This window comes from Neolamprologus multifasciatus, chromosome 9 (assembly GCF_963576455.1).
Source record: "Neolamprologus multifasciatus chromosome 9, fNeoMul1.2, whole genome shotgun sequence".
In the NCBI taxonomy this organism is placed as follows: Eukaryota; Metazoa; Chordata; class Actinopteri; order Cichliformes; family Cichlidae; genus Neolamprologus; species Neolamprologus multifasciatus.
Genome location: NC_140447.1, coordinates 340,077 through 366,328, shown reverse-complemented (window position 1 = coordinate 366,328; position 26,252 = coordinate 340,077). Strand labels below are relative to the sequence as shown.

At 38.6% G+C, this 26,252-nt stretch overlaps 1 protein-coding gene across 2 annotated transcripts; it reads right to left on the bottom strand.

Moving 5' to 3' along the window:
- Positions 1-1,644: 1,644 nt before the first annotated feature.
- Positions 1,645-25,756, bottom strand: trdmt1 (tRNA aspartic acid methyltransferase 1). 2 transcript variants are annotated; one of them, XM_085172219.1, is made up of 11 exons: positions 25,611-25,756; positions 21,690-21,799; positions 21,534-21,610; positions 20,237-20,308; positions 19,274-19,339; positions 17,315-17,384; positions 17,129-17,212; positions 14,110-14,426; positions 12,837-12,894; positions 5,410-5,539; positions 1,645-1,979 (listed from the first exon to the last, which is right to left on the bottom strand). In XM_085172219.1, the coding sequence occupies exons 1-11, from the start codon at positions 25,672-25,674 to the stop codon at positions 1,879-1,881; spliced, it is 1,149 nt and encodes a 382-aa protein (XP_085028345.1). In that variant the 5' UTR covers positions 25,675-25,756; the 3' UTR covers positions 1,645-1,878. The 2 variants fall into 2 exon arrangements, with proteins under 2 accessions (XP_085028345.1, XP_085028346.1); XM_085172220.1 differs by lacking the exon at positions 25,611-25,756 and adding an exon at positions 22,559-24,334.
- Between the last annotated feature and the right edge of the window lie 496 nt (positions 25,757-26,252).

Genomic DNA, 26,252 nt, shown 5'->3' with positions numbered 1-26,252 from the left:
TTTATCCTGTCTTCCTTCTCTCACCCCAACCGGTCGCAGCAGATGGCCGCCCCTCCCTGAGCCTGGTTCTGCCGGAGGTTTCTTCCTGTTAAAAGGGAGTTTTTCCTTCCCACTGTCGCCAAAGTGCTTGCTCATAGGGGGTCATATGATTGTTGGGCTTTTCTCTGTATCTATGAAGCGCCTTGAGGCAACATTTGTTGTGATTTGGCGCTATATAAATAAAATTGAATTGAAATTGAATTGTTACTGATGGTGACCTTTGTTACTTTGGTCCCAGCTCTCTGCAGGTCATTCACCAGGTCCCCCCGTGTGGTTCTGGGATCTTTGCTCACCGTTCTCATGATCATTTTGACCCCACGGGATGAGATCTTGCGTGGAGCCCCAGATCGAGGGAGATTATCAGTGGTCTTGTATGTCTTCCATTTTCTGATGATTGCTCCCACAGTTGATTTTTTCACACCAAGCTGCTTGCCTATTGTAGATTCACTCTTCCCAGTCTGGTGCAGGTCTACAATTCTTTTCCTGGTGTCCTTCGAAAGCTCTTTGGTCTTGGCCATGGCGGAGTTTGGAGTCTGACTGGTTGAGGCTGTGGACAGGTGTCTTTTATACAGATGATGAGGTAACGAGTGGGGGACAGAAAAGCTTCTTACAGAAGACGTTACAGGTCTGTGAGAGCCAGGGATTTTCCTTGTTTGAGGTGACCAAATACTTATTTTCCACCCTGATTTACGAATAAATTCTTTACAAATCCTACCATGTGAATTCATGGATTTTTTTTTCACATTCTGTCTCTCACAGTTGAAGTGTACCTCTGGTGCAAATTACTGACCTCTGTCATCATTTTAAGTGGGGGAACTTGCACAATCGGTGGCTGACTAAATACTTTTTTGCCCCACTGTATATACACTTCTGTTTGTCGTGCTGTGCTGAAGCTGTGCACTAGGATCAGTGTGTATGGAGCTCAGCTAGCAGGGTGCCAATGAGATCAATGAGAAATAACTACGTTTAGGTTATAAATGTAAAACTTATATATATATATATATATATATGTATATATATCCGAATGACAGCAATATCAGGAAGAAGGAACACGAGAAGCTGGAGAAATACCAAGGGCTCAGAGAAGAGCTCGAGAGGATGTGGAGGGTGAAGGTATCGGTGGTCCCCGTGGTAATCGGAGCACTAGGTGCGGTGACTCCCAAGCTAGGCGAGTGGCTCCAGCAGATCCCAGGAACAACATCGGAGATCTCTGTCCAGAAGAGCGCAGTCCTGGGAACAGCTAAGATACTGTGCAGGACCCTCAAGCTCCCAGGCCTCTGGTAGAGGACCCGAGCTTGAAGGATAAACCGCCCGCAGGGGCGTGCTGGGTGTTTTTTTATATATAAAATATTATATATATATATATATATATATATATATATATATATATATATATATATATATATATATATAAAATATTATATATAATATATATATATATATATATATAAATATATCAACTTCTGCAGCATCACAAACTAAACATTGATTTTGGTAGAACAATCCTTTTAGATAAGGAGGAAGAAACATGTAAATAACAATGAATATTGTTAAATAAATGAATAGTTGAATAAATCTAGAGTAAATACTGTACAAAATGTGCTCTACAGTTTTTAGACTTATTTTTATTAGAAAATATATTGTGATGAGAAAAACAAATCACACTGAAACAGAAGATATACACACATGTGAGAGGCATTCATTTTAAATTGGCTAATGGTGATCACAAAAACTGTTTTTGTGTTTTATAAATATTAAAAGAATGACCATTCATACAAAATCTCAACTATACATTCAGCTATACAAACATGTACAACAATGGTGTCTTCCCCAGAAGTGCTAGGAGACCAAGAGCTGCAGAAGTTTTGCCACCACAACAACATTGAGGCTGTTTCCCAGTAGTCTATACTGCTGAATGGTCGGGATCTTTTCTGGAAAGACTGCAAACAAAACAGAAAAAAGTGATAAAGAAAATATATAAACACTGGGCCAGGTTATTATTCATGGCTAAAAAAAGAAGAAACAGATAAAAAGAATAAATCGATAAAGTGAAATATATATATCTGTCTACAAAGAGAGCCAATAGACATGGGAAACCACATGTTACTGTCTAGCATAGAATCATTTGTGAATCGCTTTGTGTATGTGCCCACGGACCTGTATTAAAAAAAAAAATTAAACAACAAGCAAATACGAATACAATTCACTTCATGTTTCAGCAAAATAACATATGAATTACAAGTCTGTGTTTAACCACTGCAGCACATTTCTGAGTGTTTTTATTATGTTTTTAAAACCAATAACATTGTTTCATAGTTCAATTATGTTGTGTGGAACTAATCCTACAAGTGTATGTCAGGTTAAGCATATGATGCTTAATACTAGGGGTGCAACGATACTCGTATCGATATTGAACCGTTCAATACTTTCGGTTCAGTACGCATATGTATCGAACAATACAAAATTTTTAATTTATTTTATCAACTTTTCTTCTGACGGTGCTGTCTGTGTTAAGCGCTCAGTGGATCTGCGCTCGACAGTGCAGCCTAGGCGGAGTAGTCAAACACAGATTCACTGAGCGCAGGGCAAGCTAGAGAGACAGAAGTTAAGCTCTCATTGCAACATGGCAAATTGAACCTCCCCCACCCTCATTCAGATCTGGCGTTTGGAACTATTTTGGTTTTCATGTGAAGTATGACCCTGAAGGTAAGCGCGTCATGGACTAAAGTAAAACAGTATGTTGGATGTGCCACGCAATGCTCAATTACATGGGTGGGAACTACTGCGTTAGCGCAGTTAGCTCGTTAACATGTTGTTGCCGTCCAGCCCCACGCATGGGGCGATCTGCGGTAGCTCGTTAACGGAGATTTGCCGTGTTGTGGCGTTAATGTCATTTCAACGAGATTAAGGCTGACAGCACTAGTGGGAACACAACGAATATGACTGCACATTTACTCCGACATCATCCTAGTGCAAAGACAAGTGGAAGCAGACAAAAACAACAAGCACGCATGCTACAAACTTTACCCGAGTCATTTAGACAGCCGTTAGCACATGATTCTCCTTATGGGGACCTGATATGTTTAATATGCTGCTGAGAATATAGCCCAGAAGAAGCGTATAGTAGAGCTTTTATTTTGGAAAGAGCCCTTTCTCTGTAATAAACTCTCTTTTCCAAAGATGAGTGATTCCTCACATCAGATAGATTTATTTTTTTTTATCCCTTTGTTGTTTCAGCAACATTAAATTTAAAAACTGTACTTTTGAGTTAAAATATATATTTATAATTTTAATAAATGACAAATTAAAAAGGCATGAACATTTTTTGTATCGAAAAAATATCGAACCGTGACACCAAAGTATCGAACCGAACCGTGAATTTTGTGTATTGTTGCACCCCTACTTAATACATGTTTAATAATTCGATGTAACAAAAGCCCTCTTAACTTGCACAGAAAAGTAAGATGTTAGATTTAAATTATGTTTTATACTTTTACACTTGAAAACAGAGTCTGTTGTTAAACAAATGATAATTCTGCAGTAGACGCTATCTACGATGTATTCTTCCTAACAGCAGTAGTACCATGATAAGTGGCAAAAAAAATAAAGCCACAATACATGTATTGTGTATATAATTATATTTCTGACTTAACACTGTTTATATTCTACATTGGAAGCAGAATAAAAAGATATTAAGATACAGTGGGAGAAATCTGCTGATCCCCTGCTGTATTTGAAGTTTGTTTGCTTACAAAGAAATGAGCAGTCTCTAACTTTAATGGTAGTTTCATTTTAATCGAGAGAGACAGACCAGCATGTGTCTACTGAACCAGTTTCTTCCATTTGAATCTCTCCACCATTATGTGCAAGAACAAACAGTTGTCAAAGAACACCGGGGACAAGATTGTAGACCTGCACAAAGCTTGAATGGCATCTGAGAAGATGAAAATTGATTTTACTGCAATTACGTGGAAATGAAAGTTGCATGAAAAGACCATCAGTTGCTCTCAGTCTGGAGTTCCAATCAATATTTTGGCCCATGGGACGAGGATGATCATGAAGTATGTGGCTGAACTACAGAGAAGGAGCTTGTTAATGATCTGAAGGCAATTAGGACCACAGTCCCCAAGAACACCACTGGTAACCCACTATGCTGTAATGGACCGAAATCTTGCAGCGCCTGCAAGGTCCCCCTGCTTAAGAAGGCAAATGTACAAGCCTGCTTGCTAACATCTAAATTATTCAGAGAATGCTTGGGAGAAACTGCTATGGTCAGATGAAACCTAAAGGCTCTGGCATCATCTTGAGTGTTTGGAGGAAGAGAAATGATGAACACCAAACTCAAGCACAGAGGTGTGAACGTTATGGTTTCGGGCTGTGTACAGGATGCCTTTGCTGCTCTGAAAGCCAATGGACGGGGTCGAGAAGCAGCTTCTGTCAGTCAGAACACTGAAGATGGGTCATGTGTGGGTCTTCCAGCACGACAGTCACCCAAAATATACTGCCAAGGTAACAAAGAAGAGGTGAAAGAAGAACCACATTAAGGAGTGGCCTAGCCAGTCTCCAGACCTCAATCCTATAGGAAATCTGTGTAGGGAGCTTAAGCTTTGAGATGCCAAGCTACAGCCAAGAAACCTAAAAGATTTAGAGAGTTTCTGTAAAGATGATTGGATCAAAATCCCTCTTCCAACTACAAGAAACATCTCATCGCTGTACTTGCCAACAAGGGTTTCTCCACAAAATACTGAGTCATGTTATTCTTGAGAATTAAATGCTTATTTTACTCAATGACTGATTTATTGTATTAATGGGAAAACCACAGTCAATCCCGTAGATCAGCGGTCCCCAACCCCCGGGCCTCGGACCGGTACCGGTCCGTGAGTCGTTTGGTACTGTGCCGAGAGAGTTGAGGCTCAGGTGTGAAATGTATGGTTTTCAGGGTTTTTATCGGTTTTCAGCGTTATTTTGTTATCGTTTTTATCGTTACCTCGGTTTTCCTGGGTCTTTTCAAGTGTGTTATGAATAAATTTTATTTTTTTCGGTACCGGCACTAGTTTTATTTTGTTGTATTTATCCGCGACACCTTAAAGGCCGGTCCAAGAAAATATTGTCGGGCATAAACCGGTCTGTGGCGCAAAAAAGGTTGGGGACCGCTGCCGTAGATCATCATCTATACAATGCCAATATAAGAAAATGTTAAGCATTTCATGACCTTTAAATAAATAGTTAAAAAAATTAAGTACTACTATAGATGATCACCTACAAAGAGTAACATCTATCCATCTATGAAAGTAGATTTTGATAGCGCACAACGGTCATAAGAATTCTTAAAGACTCATAGTTCCAACAATGGACAGATTCATGACTTACGTAAATGTTGAGGGAATCCCATGAGGTTGGCTACTTCTCTGGGACTAAAATAACGAAGCTTCAGTTTTAACAGCCGCTGAAGTTTCTCCTCCTCAGAGCACTGGTCCAGACCCATAAAGACACTTTCAATCTGCACAGGACACAAAGCAAAAGCAAGCATAAGATTCTTTTCTTTCTTACACGGGGTTCGCACAAAGGAAAATGCAAAAATTATTTTTAAAGAATTAAAGCTTTCTGGGGAGGATCACCACAGTGGTAAGACCGGTTTTATATTTAGCATACACAGATTTATCGTGCAAATATCAGCATGGCATGGCTGCCATCGAGTATTTTTTTGGTAACTGTAAAGTAAGATGATATTCACAAAACCAATGACAATAGCGAATCTGTTGTGCATTTTGGAGTGCTTATATCTAGGATGTAGCTTTATAAATTTATATGAGTTTTGCTCAATTTTGCTCATTCAAAGATAGTAAAAAGCTTCTGGGCATAATTACTCAAGGACTTAAATTTTGAGTTTAAAAATAGAGTTATTAATGGAAAGTGAAAAAAACAAAACAAAAACATCAGATGACACTGAGGGTTAGAAGCCTGAAGGCAGGTAACTTTAGGTTTTACTCTGGGTTTGCTGTACTATGAAGGTGATTCAATTTATACCGAGGTATAAGGCAATTTACTCTAGAGATGAACATCTATAAAATCACTGCCTACTGACCAATCAAGAATCCAGAAAATAGCATCACTATTCCTGGAAGATTCCTTGGACCTCTGCAGGAAGAGTAGGAAAGTTCTGTCTAAAGGCTATGTGTTTCCCAAATGAGCGTCGGCAATAAATATAAATTTTTAGGTGCAACTTTATTCCGAATCTGTTTTCTTTAAACAATTTAACAACTGTTTTATCGCTCTATGTGCATTAATATATGATTCTAAAACAGGACACCAACACTGTACTTGCTCAGCTCATATCCACTTTGCATATAGATGAAGCCTTTGGTTGATTTCTGAATAAAAAGTATATTGTTAGAACAGCAAACTTTTCACCAAGTTTTTCTTATTGCTGAGAACTACAGCTTCTAGAACACCAAGAATACCTGTTCAATCAATCAGATTCATTTCACTTCTTTGTGACAAACTAAAGCATTTTCCATATCTCAAGCTATGGGCCACTAAAAGTTTTGTGGCTTCCTACAGGAAGCGGTGTCTGAAAAGGGCTGGGAAAATCATCAAAGACCCCAGTCACCCATCACATAGACTCTTCACCCTCCTGCCCTGTGGGAGGCGCTACAGGAGCCTCCGGACTAAGACCACCAGGTACTGGAACAGCTTTTTTTTTTTTTTTTTTTTTTTTTTTTTTAAGCTTTATTTAACAAACAATGAGTATACAACATACAGTATACAAAACAGAACATGAACACAAAAAACCAGGGGTAAAAGAAAAAGGTAACAATTATAAGAATACATGCAAAAATTCACATACATATATTGTTTTGAGAGCCTTTTTGTTGGTGGAGTCTGATATTGATTGAATGTACATTTCCACATCCTTAAAAAAATGACAGAAATATGGTGTTTTGTTAGTAAACTTACATTTATGGATAAAAAATTTAGCTAAAAGTATTAACAAATTTATCATAAAAAAACATTTATCATACTTCTTGGGGAACTTAAAGAAACAGAATAAAACATTTTCCCATCGTAAAGAAAACTCCCTTAAAATATGGACAATAACAAACCTGCTAAATTCCTTCCAGAATCTCTGTGTAAAAGAACAGTACCAAAAAAGATGTGTCACAGTTTCTGGATGATCCCCACAGAAAGTACAATTAGTATTTATGTCCCTTTTAAATTTTACCATGTAGTGACTGGCTGGATAACATTTATGTAGAATTTTAAATGAGACTTCTTTCACCTTATTTACAATCAAATATTTATGGGGGATCATCCAGACTGTCTTCCACTTGATATCTGGAACATATCGGTTCCAATAAGATATTATATATGGGAGAGAGACGATATCTTCTTGGAATAAACTATGTATTCTCTTATTGCTGTTACCAAGTTCCTGTGAAAAGCAGATTTTTCCTATTGGTGACTCAGCTGGATCAGGGAGAGTGACTGAGGTAGATATTGAGCTGTCAGTGTTTTTATATAACATTAAAGTCCCTGAGGGTATGGCACCAAGCACCATTGAGAATTCCTGAACACTGATTGGAAAATTATATAGTGCAATAAAGTCGTTGTAAGTAAGTAGTTGTCCCTCTTTATTAACCAGCTGAGCCACCAATAGGATCCCATGTTGGACCCAAGTTTCCAGGAAAAGTGATTTATTTTTATATAAAATATCTCTGTTGTTCCAGATAAGGTATTTGTGAGGTGAGAAGTTGTGTTTATAAATGAGGGTCCACGCTAAGAGGACCTGCTTATGGAAGGATGAAAGCTTTACAGGAAGTTTCTCAACATTGTAATTACAATTTAAAATAAAATTAAAGCCACCAAAACGAGAGAAAATATGATATGGTATAAAGTTCCAGATAGAGGTAGGGTTTTTAAGAAAATGTTTAGCCCAATTAATTTTGAAAGTGTTATTTAAAGTAGAAAAGTCTAAGACGTTAAGCCCACCTGATTCGTACTTATTCATCACAACAGTTTTTCTAATATAATGCGTACGGTTTTTCCATATAAAATCAAAGAGCATACGGTCAATATCTTTACTAATTTTCTTATCCAGATGTAAGGAGAGAGCAGCATATGTTAATCGGGATATCCCTTCAGCTTTAGTAATTAACACTCTACCTTTCAACGACAAGTCCCTTTGCAGCCACTGGTTGAACTTTTTTAGGGTTTTCTGTATAATTGGAGTGAAGTTTGAAGAGCATCTTGATTTTTGGTCTTTGGATATTAACAGTCCCAAGTATGTGACTTCTTGTTTAACAGAGATATTACAGATAGTATTTGCAGGGCAGTCTTTAATTGCTAGCAACTCACACTTTTTTAGATTTAGGCATAAACCAGAGGCCTCAGAGAAATCCCTAATCACAGTAAGAGCTGGAGGGATTTGGTTGGCATTCTTCAAGAAGAGTGTGGTGTCATCGGCTAACTGGCTGATGACAAGCTCCTTATCAGCTATGGTGATTCCTTGTACAACACTGTTTGAAATATTAGTTGCAAGAATTTGTGTAGAAAGTAAAAATAAATATGGTGAAATAGGACATCCTTGGCGAATACCACGTTTCAGGTCAAATCTTGGGGTGGAGCCGTTAATCATTTTAATAGAACTATTGCCATTTGTGTATAAAGTTTTGACAGCTTTACAGAAAAACTCTCCAAAGCCAAATTTTTCCAAAGAGTGGAAAATAAATTGATGTTCAATTGTATCAAAAGCCTTATAAAAATCCAGGAAGAGAATGAAGCTATTGTCAGGTACCAAATCAGAGTAATCAAGTAAATCCAAAACCAGTCTAATGTTATTAGAAATGTGTCTGTTTCTCATAAAGCCTGATTGTGTCTCATCAATAATTGTTTCCAAGACCTCTTTAATTCTGTTAGCAAGTATTATAGCCATAATCTTATAGTCATTATTGAGCAGGGAGATGGGTCTCCAATTATCAATAAAGAGTAAGTCTTTGTTTGGTTTTGGAATAAGTGTTATGAGACCTTGAGTAAGAGAAGGAGGGAGGGTGTTATTCTCTATACTTTCTGTAAAAACCTGCAGTAAAAACGGAGCCAGGAGATTAGAAAATGATTTATAAAACTCTGCAGTTAAACCATCTGTGCCGGGAGATTTATTGGCCTTAAGTGCAGTAATGGAATTACAAACTTCCTCCACAGTCAGAGGGCTGTCACAATAACTTCTATCTTCCACAACAATAGTTTTTAGGTTTTTAATATTATTGAAAAATCCTGTTGAGACATCCTCATTATATTTTGAGTTGTATAGTTTAGTATAGAATTCGGCACAGAAATGTGAAATTTCTCTAGGATTGTCAGAGACAATACCATTAATATTTAGTTGATGAATAGAGTTTGTTTTTGATCTGTATTTTTCAAGCCTGAAAAAGTAAGCAGAATTCTGTTCGCCCTCCTCCAGCCACCTCTTCCTGGATCTTATGAAAGCACCCTCAGCCTTGCGTCGATATAAACCGTCCAATTTATTTTGAAGTTCTAGTAAACTTAATTTATCTTCGTCTGAGATTTCTTCTGGGGACTTCTGGTAATAAGAGGCAATTCTGCTTATTACTTCTTGTTCTTCAGCTTTCCTTAATTTAGCAATTTGACTCCCATATCTTCTCAAGAATTTGCATGCTTCAAATTTAAAAAGTTCCCAATTGGTACAAAAGGACTTCTCTCTGTTAGCTTTGTTCCAATAATAAACAATTAATTTATTAATCTGCATGTTAACTATTTTATCTTTTAGTAAAGAATTATTTAACTTCCAATAAGAGAATTTATGAGGTATATTATCCAATGTAAACATTTGGACGTTAATGTGAATTGCTCTATGATCAGTGAGAGGGGTGGCAAGTATATTAACGGTAATATTATCTTTATCAATACAGTCAGAAACAAGCCAAAAGTCAATACGTGATTGCCTGGATCCTGTCTTATTGCTCCAAGTAAAGAGTCTATCATCTGCAAATTTTTCTCTCCAAATATCCACAAGATTAAATTTTCCCATAAAATTTTTTAAGTTTGCACTGTATGAAGACTGCTGCCCTGGAGGCCACCTATCAACCATATTATCTAAAGCGATGTTAAAGTCTCCACCAATTAAGAGGACTGAATTTGGGTATTTGGAGAGCCAGAAATTAACTCTTTCTTCTAAGGAGTCAAGTAATTTATCATTTTCAGTTTTATTATTGTAACCATATATATTTACTGCAATGAAAGTACTGTTATTGTGTCTGATTATTGAGCAGAGGTAGTGTCCTAAGGTGTCACAGTCAGAGTGTAACACATCTCCAGAAAAATAATTTTTAAGCGTGGCAACTCCAGCAGAACGCTCAGAGCCATGGGACAACCAGACTTCATTACCCCATTGTGATTTCCAAAAATTTGTATCAGCAGGTGTGGAATGACTCTCTTGGAAAAAGCAAAAATCTGTTTTAAATTGTTTGGCAAACAAAAACAAAGCTTTGCGTTTACAGGTTTGTCTTAAACCCCTGGTATTAAGAGAAACAAATGAAAAAGACAAAGTTATTAGAAAAAAGAAAGAGAAAAAGTAAGTTCTAAACTTCTACAGCTAAGAATAGATCTATAGGATAAGGGGACCGGGTGCTGCACAATTTAGGTAGTAGAACAGTAAAAACCCTGAGTGACTAAGCTTATAAAAATACAGTATTTAACTATCTATTATGGTTTAAATATAGCTTTTTATAGATAAACACACTCTTCAACACAAAATAAAACTTTAACCTGAGGGTGAAAATATCAAGTTCACCATGTAAACAAACTTACAGAAAAGTCATTTCGGAGACTGAATAAGCGTCTCTATGAAGGAGGGAAAACTTCTGATCCACTGATGAATCCTCGGCCTCCCACGAAATAAGCCGGCTTACCCTCCTTACGGGCTTTGTCTATCATCGGCCACAGTTTGTCACGACGTTCTCTGTCCTCCCTGGACAGATCTTCAGCGAACCTCAAATGATTGTCCTGCAGGTAGGAGGATGTTTTGGCTGCTTTCCATACAGCATCTCTGTAGATTCGGGAGGTGAACTGCACGATGATGCCTCTAGGTCTGGTGCTACCTTGTCGCTTGGCTCCGAGTCGGTGTACGGTGTCGATGACGTCAGGCAGCCTATGATTTTGTTCTGGCAGAACAGACTGGCATATCACAGTCACCTTTCCCCTTACGTCTTCTTTCTCAGCCTCCTTGACTCCATGTAGTCTGAGATTCCACCTCCTGGAATATCTTTCCAACTCAGATATTCTCTGTTGGCAGTTGTCCACTCGACCTTCCTCTTTAGTTACTTTTTTTTCCAAGTCGCAAACTTTCCCCTTCATATCTTTCATTTCCGCGCACACAAAATCAATCGTCTTTTTGAGACCCTCAATCTGGAGCGTATTTTCTTTCACCATGTTCGAGTTCTCTCTCACCATGCTCTCAATGTTATCAGACCTGGTGTTTATTAGTGCCGACAGACGAGAAATTATCTCATTTACATTAGCTGGGTCAGAGTTGCTGCGTTCGTACATCACCTTCTTCGGAGCTGGCGACTTGAGAGGTGTAACAGGGAGAGGTGGGAACTCATCCATTTCTTCTTCGGCCAACGTGAGTGCCACCGTAGTAGCTGCGTAGTTATGGAAGCTATCCATTAGCACGTTGCTGGGCGTAGCACTCTCCTCGTTAGCATTCTCAGGCGCTATCTTAGACTTGGAACTTTCCAGTCCTCTTTTCGCTCCTTTCTGATTCGGCATTCTGCTGCTTCTTGCCCTATGGTTGCTGTATCTTCTCTTGTTTAGTGAACTGTTAGTGTTAGCAGCATAAAGTTGAGGTTTTACCGTTGTTCACGAACTTTCTGTGCAGAACTCGGTAGAGAGCGTCTACTCACTCCGCCATCTTGGCACGCCCCCCTGGAACAGCTTCTTCCCCACAGCAGTCAGACTCCTGAACTCTGCCTCCTGACATCACGTTAAACTCATGGACTGAACATACACACACCCACAACCACCTACACACACACACAACGGACAACTGTACCCTCAAACACACAATAATAACATGGACTGAACCACCACTCACAACCACTAGCACTTTATAGCCTCTGTAGAAATTATCCACATATCTCACTTATCTTAACTGCACTACTGTATAGTTCTGTGTAAATAATCATTCTGTACATACGATAATTTTTATAACTTTTATAACTTGCATAGTTCACATTTCTGTATAGCTGTATATCTCAGATTTCTGTATAGTTTTTTATTTCATATTTATATCCTGTTCATAGCTTGTACTCACTACAGCCTGTACATACTTATAGTTATAGCATATTCATAACATACTTCATACCGTGTACATTATAACATACCATAATAGACCCATTTCTGTAATATACTTACATATCTATATTATTGCTAATATATATTGTAATATATCTATATCATGGCTAAAGCACTTCTGGATGGATGCAAACTGCATTTCGTTGCCCTGTACCTGTGCATGTGCAATGACAATAAAGTTGAATTCTATTCTATTGTATTTTAATGTTTAAGTGAATCCAGTTTAGAGTCTCAGAGCTCTAATGAGCAGTCATCAGCTTAGTAATAAATAACCCCACAGAGTGCATTTGGCTTTAAAGTAACTAACTGTGTGCTTACTCTTTAGCTTTTCTGCAGCATTAATCTAGGATTTCTCTGGAATAGGAGAGACATCCACAGAGATTGTTCTCTGTGGGTCCAAAGTCACTTTTACAAAAACCCAAACGTACCTTGGTTTCCATGCAACACTGCAATACTGAGCCTGTTCCCTGCACATACCGGCCATAGCTATGGAGAAACAACATGAACAAAATTAAATAACAAAATTACTCATTTTAATTTAATTTATACACCATATAGACACTGCAACTAAAATATATCAGACTACCTTAAAGATTTTATGCATACTGGTGGATTAACCATTGCACAAACACAAAAAATTATTTTGGTAACACACACACACACACACACACACAGGTTGCCTTTTTGGTCAGTTTCACTCCAGTCATTGTACCTGAACGTTTTTACAGGCCATTAACACCAAGTTGTGAATCATGCAAGCATGAAAGAGCGCGTAACCCAAGGGATGGACGCTATGTCTACACATTACAGAAAACTTGGCAAAGAACCAGCTTTTGTATCTTTAGGCGAGTCGTTATTAGCATATTATTATTTATATATCATTATCTATACTGCAAAATGCAAATTCTGTAAAAAAAAAAAAAAGTACAAGTTTGAAAGGTAAGCTGAACACTGGCCATATCTAACAAAAAAGAAGTAGAGGGCCTAAAAAAGGAGAGAAATCGTGAACAGCAGATTCAAAAGTCATATCTACTCTTCTCTTCCTACCAACAGAATGTCAGTCTTAAGTTACGTGATAAGTTTGAAAAAATTTGGAATTTCATATTACTTTTTAGGAACACGCTCTGTGTCCTAACTATGTTTTTCTGCCTAACTCTGTTTTTGTATGCTGTATTTCCATGTATGCTTGCACATGTTTGAATAAATTGCTGCGGCTTTCCCATTTTCCTAGAGAAATAAAAAGAAGTGAATAGTGGCTCAAGATTTTTTCCACAATCAATTTTTTTCACACTTTGCTAAACCTGTTTACTATGGTAAATGGTAAATGGCCTGTATTTGTATAGCGCTTTACTTAGTCCCTAAGGACCCCAAAGCACTTTACACATTCAGTCATCCACCCATTCACACACTGGTGATGGCAAGTACATTGTAGCCACAGCCACCCTGGGGCGCACTGACAGAGGCGAGGCTGCCGGACATTGGCACCACTGGGCCCTCTGACCACCACCAGTAGGCAACGGGTGAAGTGTCTTGCCCAAGGACACAACGACCGAGACTGTCCAAGCCGGGGCTCGAACCGGCAACCTTCCGATTAAAAGACGAACTGCCAACTCTTGAGCCACGATCGCCCCTACTATTCACATTGTTCATTAAAAATAATGAAGGGAATGATGATAAGATGAAGAGAATTAATGAACCCACCCTTTAGTGAAGCAGACAGACCTCCTGCATGTGGGCTGAACAATGTCCAAGACTAGACCATATCGCAACAGTGTTTTAGGAGGAAGGAGATAAGGTTCCATGTTTACTTCCATTTGTGGTTCCAAGAATTCTTTGATCTGCTTAACAGACAAATTGCTGTTCTGACGAATCTTCCTCTGGGCTTCTGCTGTTGTCTCTAGCTTAAACAGGACATCAGTTCCTTCCTCTGGCTGGCTGGCACCTTGACAGGCAGGACTCAAAAATGTAGGATGCTCAGAAGAATCACTCTCAGAAAGATGTGGGAAGAAGTCTAAAATCTAAAATGAGAAACTTTCTATAAAATCTTACATACATAAATATATACAAATGAGCACTGTGGGGTCCTTAGTGGCCACTTAAAACTGCCTTAGATTACAATCCATAACCATATCTAACCATACGTTCATATAACACTTTATTCTACATAGTTTAAAAACTATATCTACCTCACATCCATGGCCAATTTAGAATCACCAGTAACATATGTTTGGACTGAGAGAAAACGCTGGAGTATATGGAAGAAACCCACCCAGGCACAGGGAGAACTCCAGACAGTTGGGGAGAACCCAGCTGGAGCTCTAAACGTTGTTGATGTGCTAACCAATGCATACATAATCACAATTATGAATCCTGCTGAGTATGCAAGGCTTTCCAAATCATATGAGCCTGTGACATTTGTTGGTGATGTCATCAAATTGTCAGAAAATGTACTTTAAATCTGGGTTTTCATATTTGGTTAACAAGCGAAAAATCTCAAGATGTTTCTAGGACGAGAAACAAATCTGCTAGGGGACAGGAAAGGTCGCAAGGAAGGGCAAAAAAATCTGTATGTTTAAAAAATCAAATGTGCCGAGCTACCAGCTGTAATGAGTCAATGCGAAAATTCATGTGAAAAGTGAAGTTGTTCTTGGCTATTTAAAGTATCTGTCTCATTTCAGCCTCTTTGAAACAGTGTCTAAGACTGAGGTTATATATATGAACACAGCGATTACTTAACAATAATATTTTCTTCAAGTCATTGAGTCACTGCAAATGTCCATATAGCTCTTAAGTTCTTGTGATTCTGCTGATGCATCAACTGTACATATGGCCCAGGCAGCACACTTCACGTGGACATCAAAGAAGACTACGGGTCTCATTATATCTGCTGTGCAGAGCTGGCAAACACGCCATACAACAAAGCTGACACCAAACTGACGTCACCTCTGCTTTTTTTAAAAATATGGAAAAAACTATGAAGAAAAGAAGAAAAAAAACGAGCAATTTCTTTGCTTCTAGTTTTGTCTTCTTCTGCTCCTTTTTCAGTACTGATGTAGAGGTTTTGTCTGAGAAGTGACACACAATACTGCGATGCCTACTGGCCCCATAGCAGCAAACATACATGATCTGGCTGTGTGATGACAAAACTGCAACTGTTTAAAAATGTTTCCCAGATTAAATACTTTTTCCTCACGTGAAATCCTAATTTGAACCTGATTTTTTCCTTTGAGAGTTAGGCTAGGCTTAATCCACGTCTGGGAAACTGGTTGTTAAAGAGTTATAGTTGGCAGCATCATACACAAGTGTGTAGCTGCCATATACTCAATCATATCAGTGGACAGTGTTGGGAAGGTTACTTTTAAAATGTATTCCATTACAGATTACAGATTACATGCCCCAAAATGTATTCTGTAACGTATTCCGTTACGTTACTCAATGAGAGTAACGTATTCTGAATACTTTGGATTACTTAATATATTGTCATGCTGTTTACAACTACATGAATGTACTATTGCTGTGATTTATTACTGTTACTGAAGGTCCGCGGCTCCGAACCGTAGTAAAGGGACCTCTGGCTAATACGGTGGGTTCTGTGTCGGCTCGTAGCCGAAAACTAGCTTTACTTTGTTGTCTGGGTCAAGTTTGCTAGCCAGAGACAGAGAGAGGCGTTGAAAAGCTGCTCCAACGGAACTTATTGTTTTTGGAGGAAAACACGAACACGGTGTACAGTCGAGTCTTAATAGCTTACTTACAACTGGGCTCGTCAGGCTCTCTTCTTGGCTGCAGTGATTATTATTATATTTACATGCTTCCAGCTCCCGTTTCTGCTCGATCACAGCTCGTACTTTTCCTTTTTCTCCCTCCCTCGCCCACAGACACATAACGTGTATGGCAGTCCATTCTCCCTGCAGCACGGACTACACTGCCCATGATGCTACATTCTTTAGAGCTATACCTGTAGCATTCTGCCTATTAGCTTAGCACAACAACAACAAAAAGTCGCTCTCTCACCCAGGAAACACGCAGAGAGAGAGCGTCACCCTGTAACCATGGCAACCGTAACGCTGCCACCCGGAACAACAGAACGTAGCTGTCAAACAAAACCCAAACAGTCCTGACCCGCCACAATATGAAACAGGGAAGTACCGCCGTGTAATCCATTTATTTCAACAAAGTAACTGTATTCTAAATACCACCTTTTTAAACGGAATACAGTTACTCATATTTTGTATTTTAAATACGTAACGGCGGTACATGTATTCCATTACTCCCCAACACTGTCAGTGGAGACTCTAAGAGCAGCCCTAAACAGTTCAAGACTCGAAAGAAACGCAAGATTAGAATCATTATTAAATGACTGTGTTCTAAATGTTCTAGCAAATTGGTGGTATTTTAAAAATGACACGTCATTTTGATTTTATACAAAATGCTTGATTTGCATCGCCAGCTCCATTTGACTTTTCCTCTGGTTATATGGGAAAATCCATATAATCATATTATCGATAAGATCTGCTGCCAACGATTTCTAGTCTAGCTCTTGTGTAAATTGGCACATCAACAATTATTACTAAGTGCTCTTTTTGAGAAAAATATTAATATTGAGGAATATTGTGCTGAATATAATTGTTACGTAACAGCTGTTTGAACATATTCATATTCAAAAAAAACCCCACAAACATACAAAATAACATTTTTTGTTACACATTGCACGATACCTCACCTTTGAAGGTGCCTGGGTGTTTAAATCTTCTGTGGAAATCTTTGCAATCAGAAAATAACGAAGTCTTGAATTTGGGATCCCAACCTGATTAATGAATATAACAGTGAAATGGGCACAAAGAAACATCTTATATTATCAGCAAACTTCAGTAATCTAATCAAGTCAGTAAGAGTTTGTCTTTCTTACACTTATGGGTGAGATCATGATTTCCTGGAAAGTATATCCACACTCCGTCAGCGTTTTCACCAAACGTGCCCTACAGAATTGAGTAAAATAGTTAAGTCTTTATTGTCTTCAATTGTGTATCGTTTTCACATTTGTATAATCATTAAAGTAATTTTTAGAATTAGAGACTGCGGAGATACAGAAATTCTTTTATTGCTGCCATATAACCTGCATCATTATAATTGCATTAACAACATTCTTTACAGCATTATTCCATTTAATAATATTTCTCACAGTATTGATATTGCATTAAAGTTGTTTATTGAAGATGTTCATATAAGGATCCTTTTATCCTTTTATTATGTTAACTTTTATTACAATTCTAATTTCTATAGAAGTTATCAAAAAAATGAATTTGTAATTTGCTCACTTACAAAGAATGAATATTCTGTCATTTTACAGTTGTTTTCTACGGAGCCCCGCAGGGGACATGGGAGAAAAAAAAAATTAAGACAGACTTTTGCGAGATCTCGCAAAAGTTTTAGCCACATTTTTCGGAGGCCGCCAGCTCGAAGCCGACCGGGAGGTCGAGGCACGATGTGCCGGGAAAGCGGTGTTCCTCCCGGCTGTAGTAGGTCTCGACCTCCCGTTAGCTTCGAGCTAGTGGGTGTCAGATCTCCGAAAACGTCGGAGCACTTTTGCAAATATGTGATGTCTTGTAGACCGAGCAGGTATCTGACGTTTACACAACTACATTCACGCCTCAAAATATCTTAAAAGTGTATTTTGTGACCCAGAAAGAGTAATATTACAACTAAGTAGCTGCCGCCATTGTTGGAATTCAACTTTTGCGAGATCTCGCAAAAGTCCGTCTTAATTTTTTTTTCTCCCATGTCCCCTGCGGGGCTCCGTAGTTTTCTTTTAATGAAGCTTTATTTTTAAAGTTTTTAAAGTAGTTTCGGATTGATCCGACACACATCTCATGCTCAGCAGCCCAGGAGTTGACATCTTGCATGGAGCTCCAGACTGAGGATGTTTAATAATTGTTTTGCATTTCTTCCAATTCAGATTAATCGCACCAACATTGGTCATCAAGCTTCTTGCTGTTAACTTGTGACACCATTCCAGTCTGTGCAGGTATGTATAATCTTGTTCCTGACATTATATACCAGCTTTTTGTTTTTGCCCATTATGTTGGAGTGGTTGGAATGGAAGAACAACCTACACATACGTTGAGATCAGATGTATCTGTAATTGATTGATTGATTTTAAGCTGTGTATTGAGCACACAGCCAGTTTGTTGGAGCCAGTATTCTAACCGGCTTGTAGGGGATCAAATATTTATTTCATTCAACAACTTGCAAATCAATTTGTAACTTTCATGTTTTTTCTCAATTGTTGGTTAATATTCTCTCTCTTACACCATTAAAATCTCTGAACCATAAAAATTATTGACTGTTCTTTCTTTGTAAGTAAGCACACTTCCAAATTCAACAGACACCAATCAATCGTGTCTGCATTTTTTATGACTTTTAGATTATCAAGAAGTCATCATGATGTCCCATAAACATGATGTCATTTCAATCCCGTCCGGCCTCTTTTGATCATTTCTATAAGTATGTTTAGAGTTCAAAGAGCGGCTTTGTCAGAAACTGATCAAAATCAGGGTGAAAATAAATATTTCTTAACACGTCATGTTCATAAGTGCATGTCTGTGGATGTTCTTTTCATGCTGCACTTTGACTTTGGATATAAATGTGTTTGCTGAAATCAATATGGTGGTACATTTTGTGAAAAAAACCCCACAACAACTGAAGTATGACTATATTATTATACAATTATTCTATTTACTCAATTACAATTACTAGACTACTCTTGGATTTTTTGCAGATAGAGAAAACATGGGTAGATTTCTAGACTCCCTGCTTACTCTCCATGTTGCTTTCAGGCCTTCATGTGCTTAGTGTGCCCAGTAATTACCTGGCGGAGGAGGTTTCAAAGCCTTTCACATTCTCCAGCAGGATGAAACGTGGTAGCCTCTGCAGCCTAATAACACAATGGCACATACACGTTAGGAACAAAGCATGGGAGAGTTTGCTGAGAGAAATCAGTCTTATTACATATCCAACCACAGCTGGCATCAAGAGACCTTGGACCATTTGCTAATCTGTGTTTGGAACTGCCATTTGATGAAATATATAAATAGTGCAGCCAACAAAATGGTCAGCCATGAACATGGACACAGAATTACATTGCTGCACAAGTTCAGTGTGATGGAAAGAGCACAATGACAGTGACTTGAGTGTTTTGTGAAACAGCTGGCTCCCGGTAAATGGTCATGTATTAACCGAAGCCTATAGTACTTTTGAAATGGTTAAGCTGGGCTTAATTCATGTCTGGGAAACTGGCTGATAAAGAGGTGTAGTCGGCAGCATCATGCACAAGTGTGTAACTGCCATACACTCACAAAATATCAGTGGATACTGTAAGAGCAGCCCTAAACATGCACGGGTTCAAGGCTTGAAACAATTGTGTGACAGCAATGACGGACCAACGCACTTTATTTCCAGTTGCTGCTCTCATCACACTGGGCTGCAGCTTTCAGCCACAGGCACACACAACAACAATCACCTCATGTTTAATACAGGGGAGGCTTGATGAGCTGATCGAACTCAGGTGTGTCAGCCTCCCCTGCACCCACACCACAAACCACGCCCCCCATCACCCGATCCAGACCGAGGAGCCAGCACAAATGTAGCACAAATGTTTGACATCAATTTGGTTGATTTTCTTAAAATTGATACCTATCTGATAATCTGAATGGCTACTACAAGCAAACAAAGTAGCTGTGTATTATGACTGTTAAGCAAAATAAAAAATTTGTGTAGTTTTTCATTTCATTTAGGTTTCCAGAAGTTGACTGAAATTTTGGATCTTTCAGACCTTGGCAGAAGATCAAGGACGTAAAGGAAGCTCTTGGTTCTGGGGTCAGTAACGTCCCCTTGAAGGCCTATCCTGAGGAGAAACAAACGAAACAAGGTGGAACAAGTTTTAAGTTGCTCAACAAAAAGTGTTTCTTTTTTTTTAGGCTGACTATATCAACCGGGTCCCCGTTTCAGTGTGTTACGCTGCACCTAAGACAGTTAAAGTCCTGTTAGAGAGAAACTAGTTTCTGGGTGTTACAGTGGGCATCTGCTGGTAGGGAGAAATGTGTGAAACGGAGTGAAATACAACTAGTCAACCTTTATCCCCCTAAATGAAATTTAATTTTATACTCATGAACTTAGGTTAGGGGACCCGAATCTAAACTTTTGGGTTAAGCACGTTGTCTTAATTTTGAACATCATGTAGTGATAGTGACTAAAAAAAGTCTATGCATTTGTCATTTACAGGCTGGAAGTGTAATTCCTTTTTAAAGGAAGTCATCAACAGCTCTCTGAAAAATGGAAAAACTCACTAAGAACACTGCAGACAAAGCCCAAATACAATGAAGTGAGCTTCGGTTTTATTTACATAGCGATAATACACAACAACAGCCTGATGATGAATATGTTCACTTGTGTTTTCTTTGTCAAATATTTAAGCTTGTTTGATGATCTGCCACATTTCACTGTGATAAACATGCAATGAAAACTCTAAATAAGGGAATTTGTCACCTGTTCACACAGAAATATTAATATTAAATATTTTATTATATTATCTTCACAAAGACTCATTATGGTCTGTTGTATCTGACGATTAGTAAAAAGGTTGTTTTTATTGATTTAGTGATAAAGTACAGTGGAACCCCGACTTACGAAATGAATTCGTTCCTGAGGGTCTTTTGTAAGTTTTCGTAAGTCGAAGCACCCATCGCGCCTTTTGAGTGAACAATAGGCGATAGGTTAATTGCTAACTGCAACAACAATACGTCACTCAAGTGAAACAGCGAAGCGCAAGTACAAAAGCCAGGGTTGTCACATGATTCTGAAGGCATTGTGGGCTCAGCCAATCAGAGCCAGCGGATTTTGTTACACGGGCATTTTGCTGTAACACGGGCAGAAATATTGGCGTTAAGTGCCTTCGTAACTTGAATTTTTCGTTAAATGGGGTATTCGTAAGTCAGGGTTCCAATGTAGTCTTAAAAATTGCCTTTTTTACGATGCACGATAGTTTAACTCTGAATAAGTGATCATTCTCATCACGTCATCATCACGATTGCAAAATTTTGGATTTTAGTACATACAAAACACTGAAATACCTGGTAAAGGGCTGGCAAGGAGGACTCATCAATATCATATCAAAAGACAACTTGTTGAATTCATCTAACGTTATGCCCTAAAGTAAGAAAAGAAAAGGATTTTAAATATGATTGATTGTTTGATCAGCAATGGACCAACGCTCCGTGATCACTAACCTCTATAGTCTTGTTCCAGAGGAGAGTGTCGGGGAAGTTGTGCTTGTAGACTTGATTTGCTGTGGTGTTTATGTCAATGGCAGTTACAACTTGGGCAGGTATGCCACTCTCTGCAAAATGGATAAATAATAATAGTAATAATTAGTAATAATAATCAGTTTAATTTCTCACCAGATTATTAAAAAAAAAAAAAAAAAATCACACTGATGGAAAAAGTTGGGATCTTGAAGACGCTTGTTTTTTTGTTTTTTTACATTCTACAGGTCAACAGATCAACAGATACTGCAGGCAAGAAAAGAAAGCAGGAGGGATTGCAATGACAGGTGACAACAGATGGTGTAGTCCTGGTTATGGTTGTTTACGTCCCAGATTACCAACTCAACACTCTTAATGCCACACAGCCATGTGGTTTATTATTCCACCAGTGACAAGAAAACCAGAAACATGATTACCAGTCCTCAGCAGACCCTATCACACCCCACAATCAGGCCCACTGTCTACTGGCAATCTGACTATTTAAATTATTAGGTGCTAAAAAGGCTCTGCATGATTCAGAGTCACAGAGTGGAAAAGCAGAAGCACAATGGTGACATAATATTAGGCAGGTGAGTGTGAGAAAGAATGCATGCAAAGGTGTGTAGAGACCCATTATATTCAATGTTCAATGTGAGGTACTCTACTGCAAAACTTTTGCAAAAGCCTTTGTAACAAATGACTGATCATTAAATGAGGTGTGATCAAAAACGACTGTGACTCTGTCTGCATGGCTGACATTCTCTTCAATGTCATCTCCTCCCCAAATTCCATGAAAATTTTACTTCCACTGTCTGTGGTATGGTGTGGTGGTCAGGCCATGTGGTGAGCCATACTTGTAACAGGCTGCGGATCAATTATCAGTTCAACCCTGAGTCAAACAGCTGGATGTTGGTGACAACATTTCTATGTCATTCTGTTCTTCCTACGCCACACGTCAGCAACAGTGCACCCGCTGCTAGTGAGAGAGCCAAAATAGAATGGCACAGTAAACAGTCAGCAGTTTTGAGGCCGTTCACGCCTGCTAAAATCAACAACTTTTTTATGTACGTTTTTAACTTAACCACAGTTTGTGGTTAAAGTGAGTTAAAACAACTAAAATGCTCTGGCGATGACTCCTACCTTCTCTCAATCTGTGTTTGGTCAGAGAAACATGCTTATACAATGCAGGAGTTGGAGGGACGTTAATTTGATGTAAAATCTTTGTTAATATTACAATGAGATAATGTGTTGCATTTAGGGATGCAACGATACCAATTTTTTCAAACCGATACGATACCGATACTTGGATCTGAGTACTTGCCGATACAGAGTACAAAAACCGATACTTCTACCACACACACACACACGCAATGAATTGGAAGACAGGTTTTATTTTATTCTCTGCCGATAAAAAATAATATCTTAATAAAAATGACCACAAAAAAATTTCAAGTGAAAAATAAACACTTCTGTTAAATTATTGCAGAGTCTCCACATTGTAATTTAACAAAATATCACTGAACTATTGGCACTGTCTCGAGCTTTCAGAATAATAAATAAACACTTCTGTTTGGAATAAAATAAATACAAATTAGGTTTGAGAATAAAATAAACGTTTAAATTGTTGCAGAGTGTCCATATTGTAAACAAACAAACAAAATAACAAAAGTATTTGGCATTGACGAACGAACTCCCCATCTGCCCGTGGATCATCAGTCCACTGTGCCGTTAAACCAAGGACTGACATCGCGCACACACTGCTTGTCTTTACCTCTTTAGAAAGTTTTGGCACCATTATCTCCCTGATGTGTGGGCGGCTGGGAATTTCATATCGCAGCTCGAGTATGCTGAGAAGACAGTGCAATCCTATGTTTTCCACGACCGGCATTGGCTGGTCATCCAGAGGGATAAAATGAGTCAGAGCCTCTGTTATTTTAACTGCCCGTGGATTTTCTCTTGACATTTTCATCGCTTTTCCAAAACCTGAGTTAAAGTTGGCTGTTCCACACTGCTGACATTTTGTTTAGCCTAGCTACAGCAGCCTCCAGTTTCTCTTTTTTTTTTATCTGGAGTCGCCAGTCTGACTCGTCTAACCCTGTGCCTGTTTACCGCGGGATGTCCCCCTAGTGGCCAATCTAAAAAACTACAACAAAAATGACAAGCCACCCTCTGATTAATGAAATAAGTTAGTATCGGTTCATGGTATCGGTTAACTTTTACGAGTATGAGTACACACACATTTTACAGTATCGGTATCGGTGCATCCCTAGTTGCATTTAACTTGATTAGTATCATTTCATTTACCCGTCCCTGTCAGCTCCGCCTGTGCTGTGAACTGGTGGAGAAAATAGGCTCAACCATAAATGACAGCAGTATGCAGCAGCCTGTTACTTTGAACTGCAAGGTTCAAATAAACACCAAAATATGTTAAGAAGCTAGAAAAATAACAATTAAATTGAGATTAATGCTACCTTTCTCATACATGAAATATTCACCATTTCTTCCTCACAGAGAGGTCAAATAATGGATGTCCTACAGTCCATGTCATTTGTGCTAAACATCTTTATCAGTAGAACTCTTTGACAGTTTGACCCTTGTGGACACGCAACCCTGTGGATTTCCAAAAAGGGTATGCTCTTTCTACGCTTCTGACCTAATGGGATGCGGCCAGGCTCTTCCACTGAAAGCTGCTGTTGAGTCGTTGACTTGTGGTGACCTTCATGGTGATGAGAGGACAGTTGGGTCACTTTGATACAAAAATTGATGTTTGAACTCAGCACATGTAATGCAAATATCAACTGCTAGCAAATCGATTGTTTGTGACTGGCACAAAAGTGATGTATTGCATTTGTCATATATTTGTCTTCCTCAGCAGTTACCTTGTCTTGTTGACACATTGCTGATCAGCTTCCTGAAGAAAGCTCAAACAGTACTGGCATAGTAAAGCACAGTACTTGACATTCTTCAGAAAAGAAATTCTGTTAAAAGCTGACTAAACAACAGTCTCCCTTTCCTCTGCAGTTTCTGTGAGCCTGAATGAACTTCTTCAGCTGATACAGGCACTGTTTTGGGGTAGCATCAGATCTTATGGAGAGCAGAACCTTGCAATGGCTGGACAGAGTCTGTCCAGTGAATCAGAAACTCATTGGAAAAGCTACTAATTGATATTAAGGACTGACAAGAGTGTCTGGTCTCTGTCGATCTCTGTCTATGTGTCATATTTAATGTGCAATGCATTTGTTTATTTTGGTACGTAGACTTTAGTCAATAGGATCTATGAAGGGGTTATACATAAAATAAAGAACTGCCTATTTTGTAAATATCTTTAAGATTCTGCATTATTGTACCTGCATTATAATCAAGAAAGTTCTTTTGGCCACTTTAAATCTCTTTATAGACCAGTTAATATATAAAACTACAATATGTGTTGCAGTTCATGCAGCCCTTTTGGTCGGAGCTGTAGTAAAAACGCCTTTTGTTTAATGTCGATGGCACTTTTTAGCTGAAAAAATAAAGAGTGACTTAATCCTGTGAGAAGAATGTCGTTTGTGAAATGAGCCCTAGACAAAAAAAATGTATATATTTCAAAGCTGACTTCTACACGTGTGACAGCATGATGTTTCCCACTGCACACTCTTCTTTACGGTAAAGGCAGTTTTCCCATCATATCAGGATTCCGATTCACTCAGTCATCATTTTCTTACTACTTTTTTCGGCTGTCACGCCACAGTCAGCACAAGTGTTCAAGTAATACGTAAACTCAACCGAAACACGGGCCTGACTTTTGAGCGTTGCATGGCAGTAAAGGCGCTGGCATGACAGTCCAACAGTGTTTCCGGATTCATGTTGGATAGACCAGTAAAATCAAAATAAGCAAATCTTTGTATCCACCACAAATACGCTTACCCTTTAACGCATAATGCATTCCTCCAATGCCACTATACAACTCGAGTACTCGTAGATTGTCCATGGCAAAATAAACTACCTCGGCGTGCTGATGCTGTGCATATTTCTTCTTCGTATTCAATAAAGGTTATCAGGCATCTAAAGCACACGGAACATTACCGCCACCTGCTGGTGTGGAACGTGGTACAGGTAGCGACAGGCCCGTTAGTTTAATTAACCTCGAGCTTCTCATATGCAAAATACAAAATATTCCTCAAAATAAATCAGAAATGACAACATGTACCAAATCCAAATGGACGTTTTCCGAAAGAGCAAATCTCTGTTAATATCCAAAACGTTTGATTGTGTTTGCTCCTATTTTCCCAGTATGAATTCACAACAGAGCACAATGTGACAATATAATACATTTTTAACCACACAGAAAGAGGAGAGGGCAGAATATTTGACCTTCTCAAAAAGCTGACAAATGAAGGAAAAAAAAGAATCCTTCTGTCCAAGCTTTATGTATTTTCAGGTAAAAAGAAATCTGCAAAATCTGCACATCTGCAAAGCATACATCTGCAAATCCTTGATTATAGCTCCTCTTGCATGCCTCCTTTGGCCTGTTTCCTCTGCCTTATAGCAGTGATGTCAAATTAATTT

Coding starts and splice junctions, on each gene's coding strand:
- trdmt1 (XM_085172219.1), bottom strand. CDS start 25,674: ATGGACAATCTACGAGTACTCGAGTTGTATAGTGGCATTGGAGGAATG. Junction 21,611..21,689: donor TCTGGAACAAGACTATAGAG/GTTAGTGATCAC, acceptor TTCTTACTTTAG/GGCATAACGTTAGATGAATT. Junction 12,895..14,109: donor TCTGTCTGCTTCACTAAAGG/GTGGGTTCATTA, acceptor GTTTCTCCATAG/CTATGGCCGGTATGTGCAGG.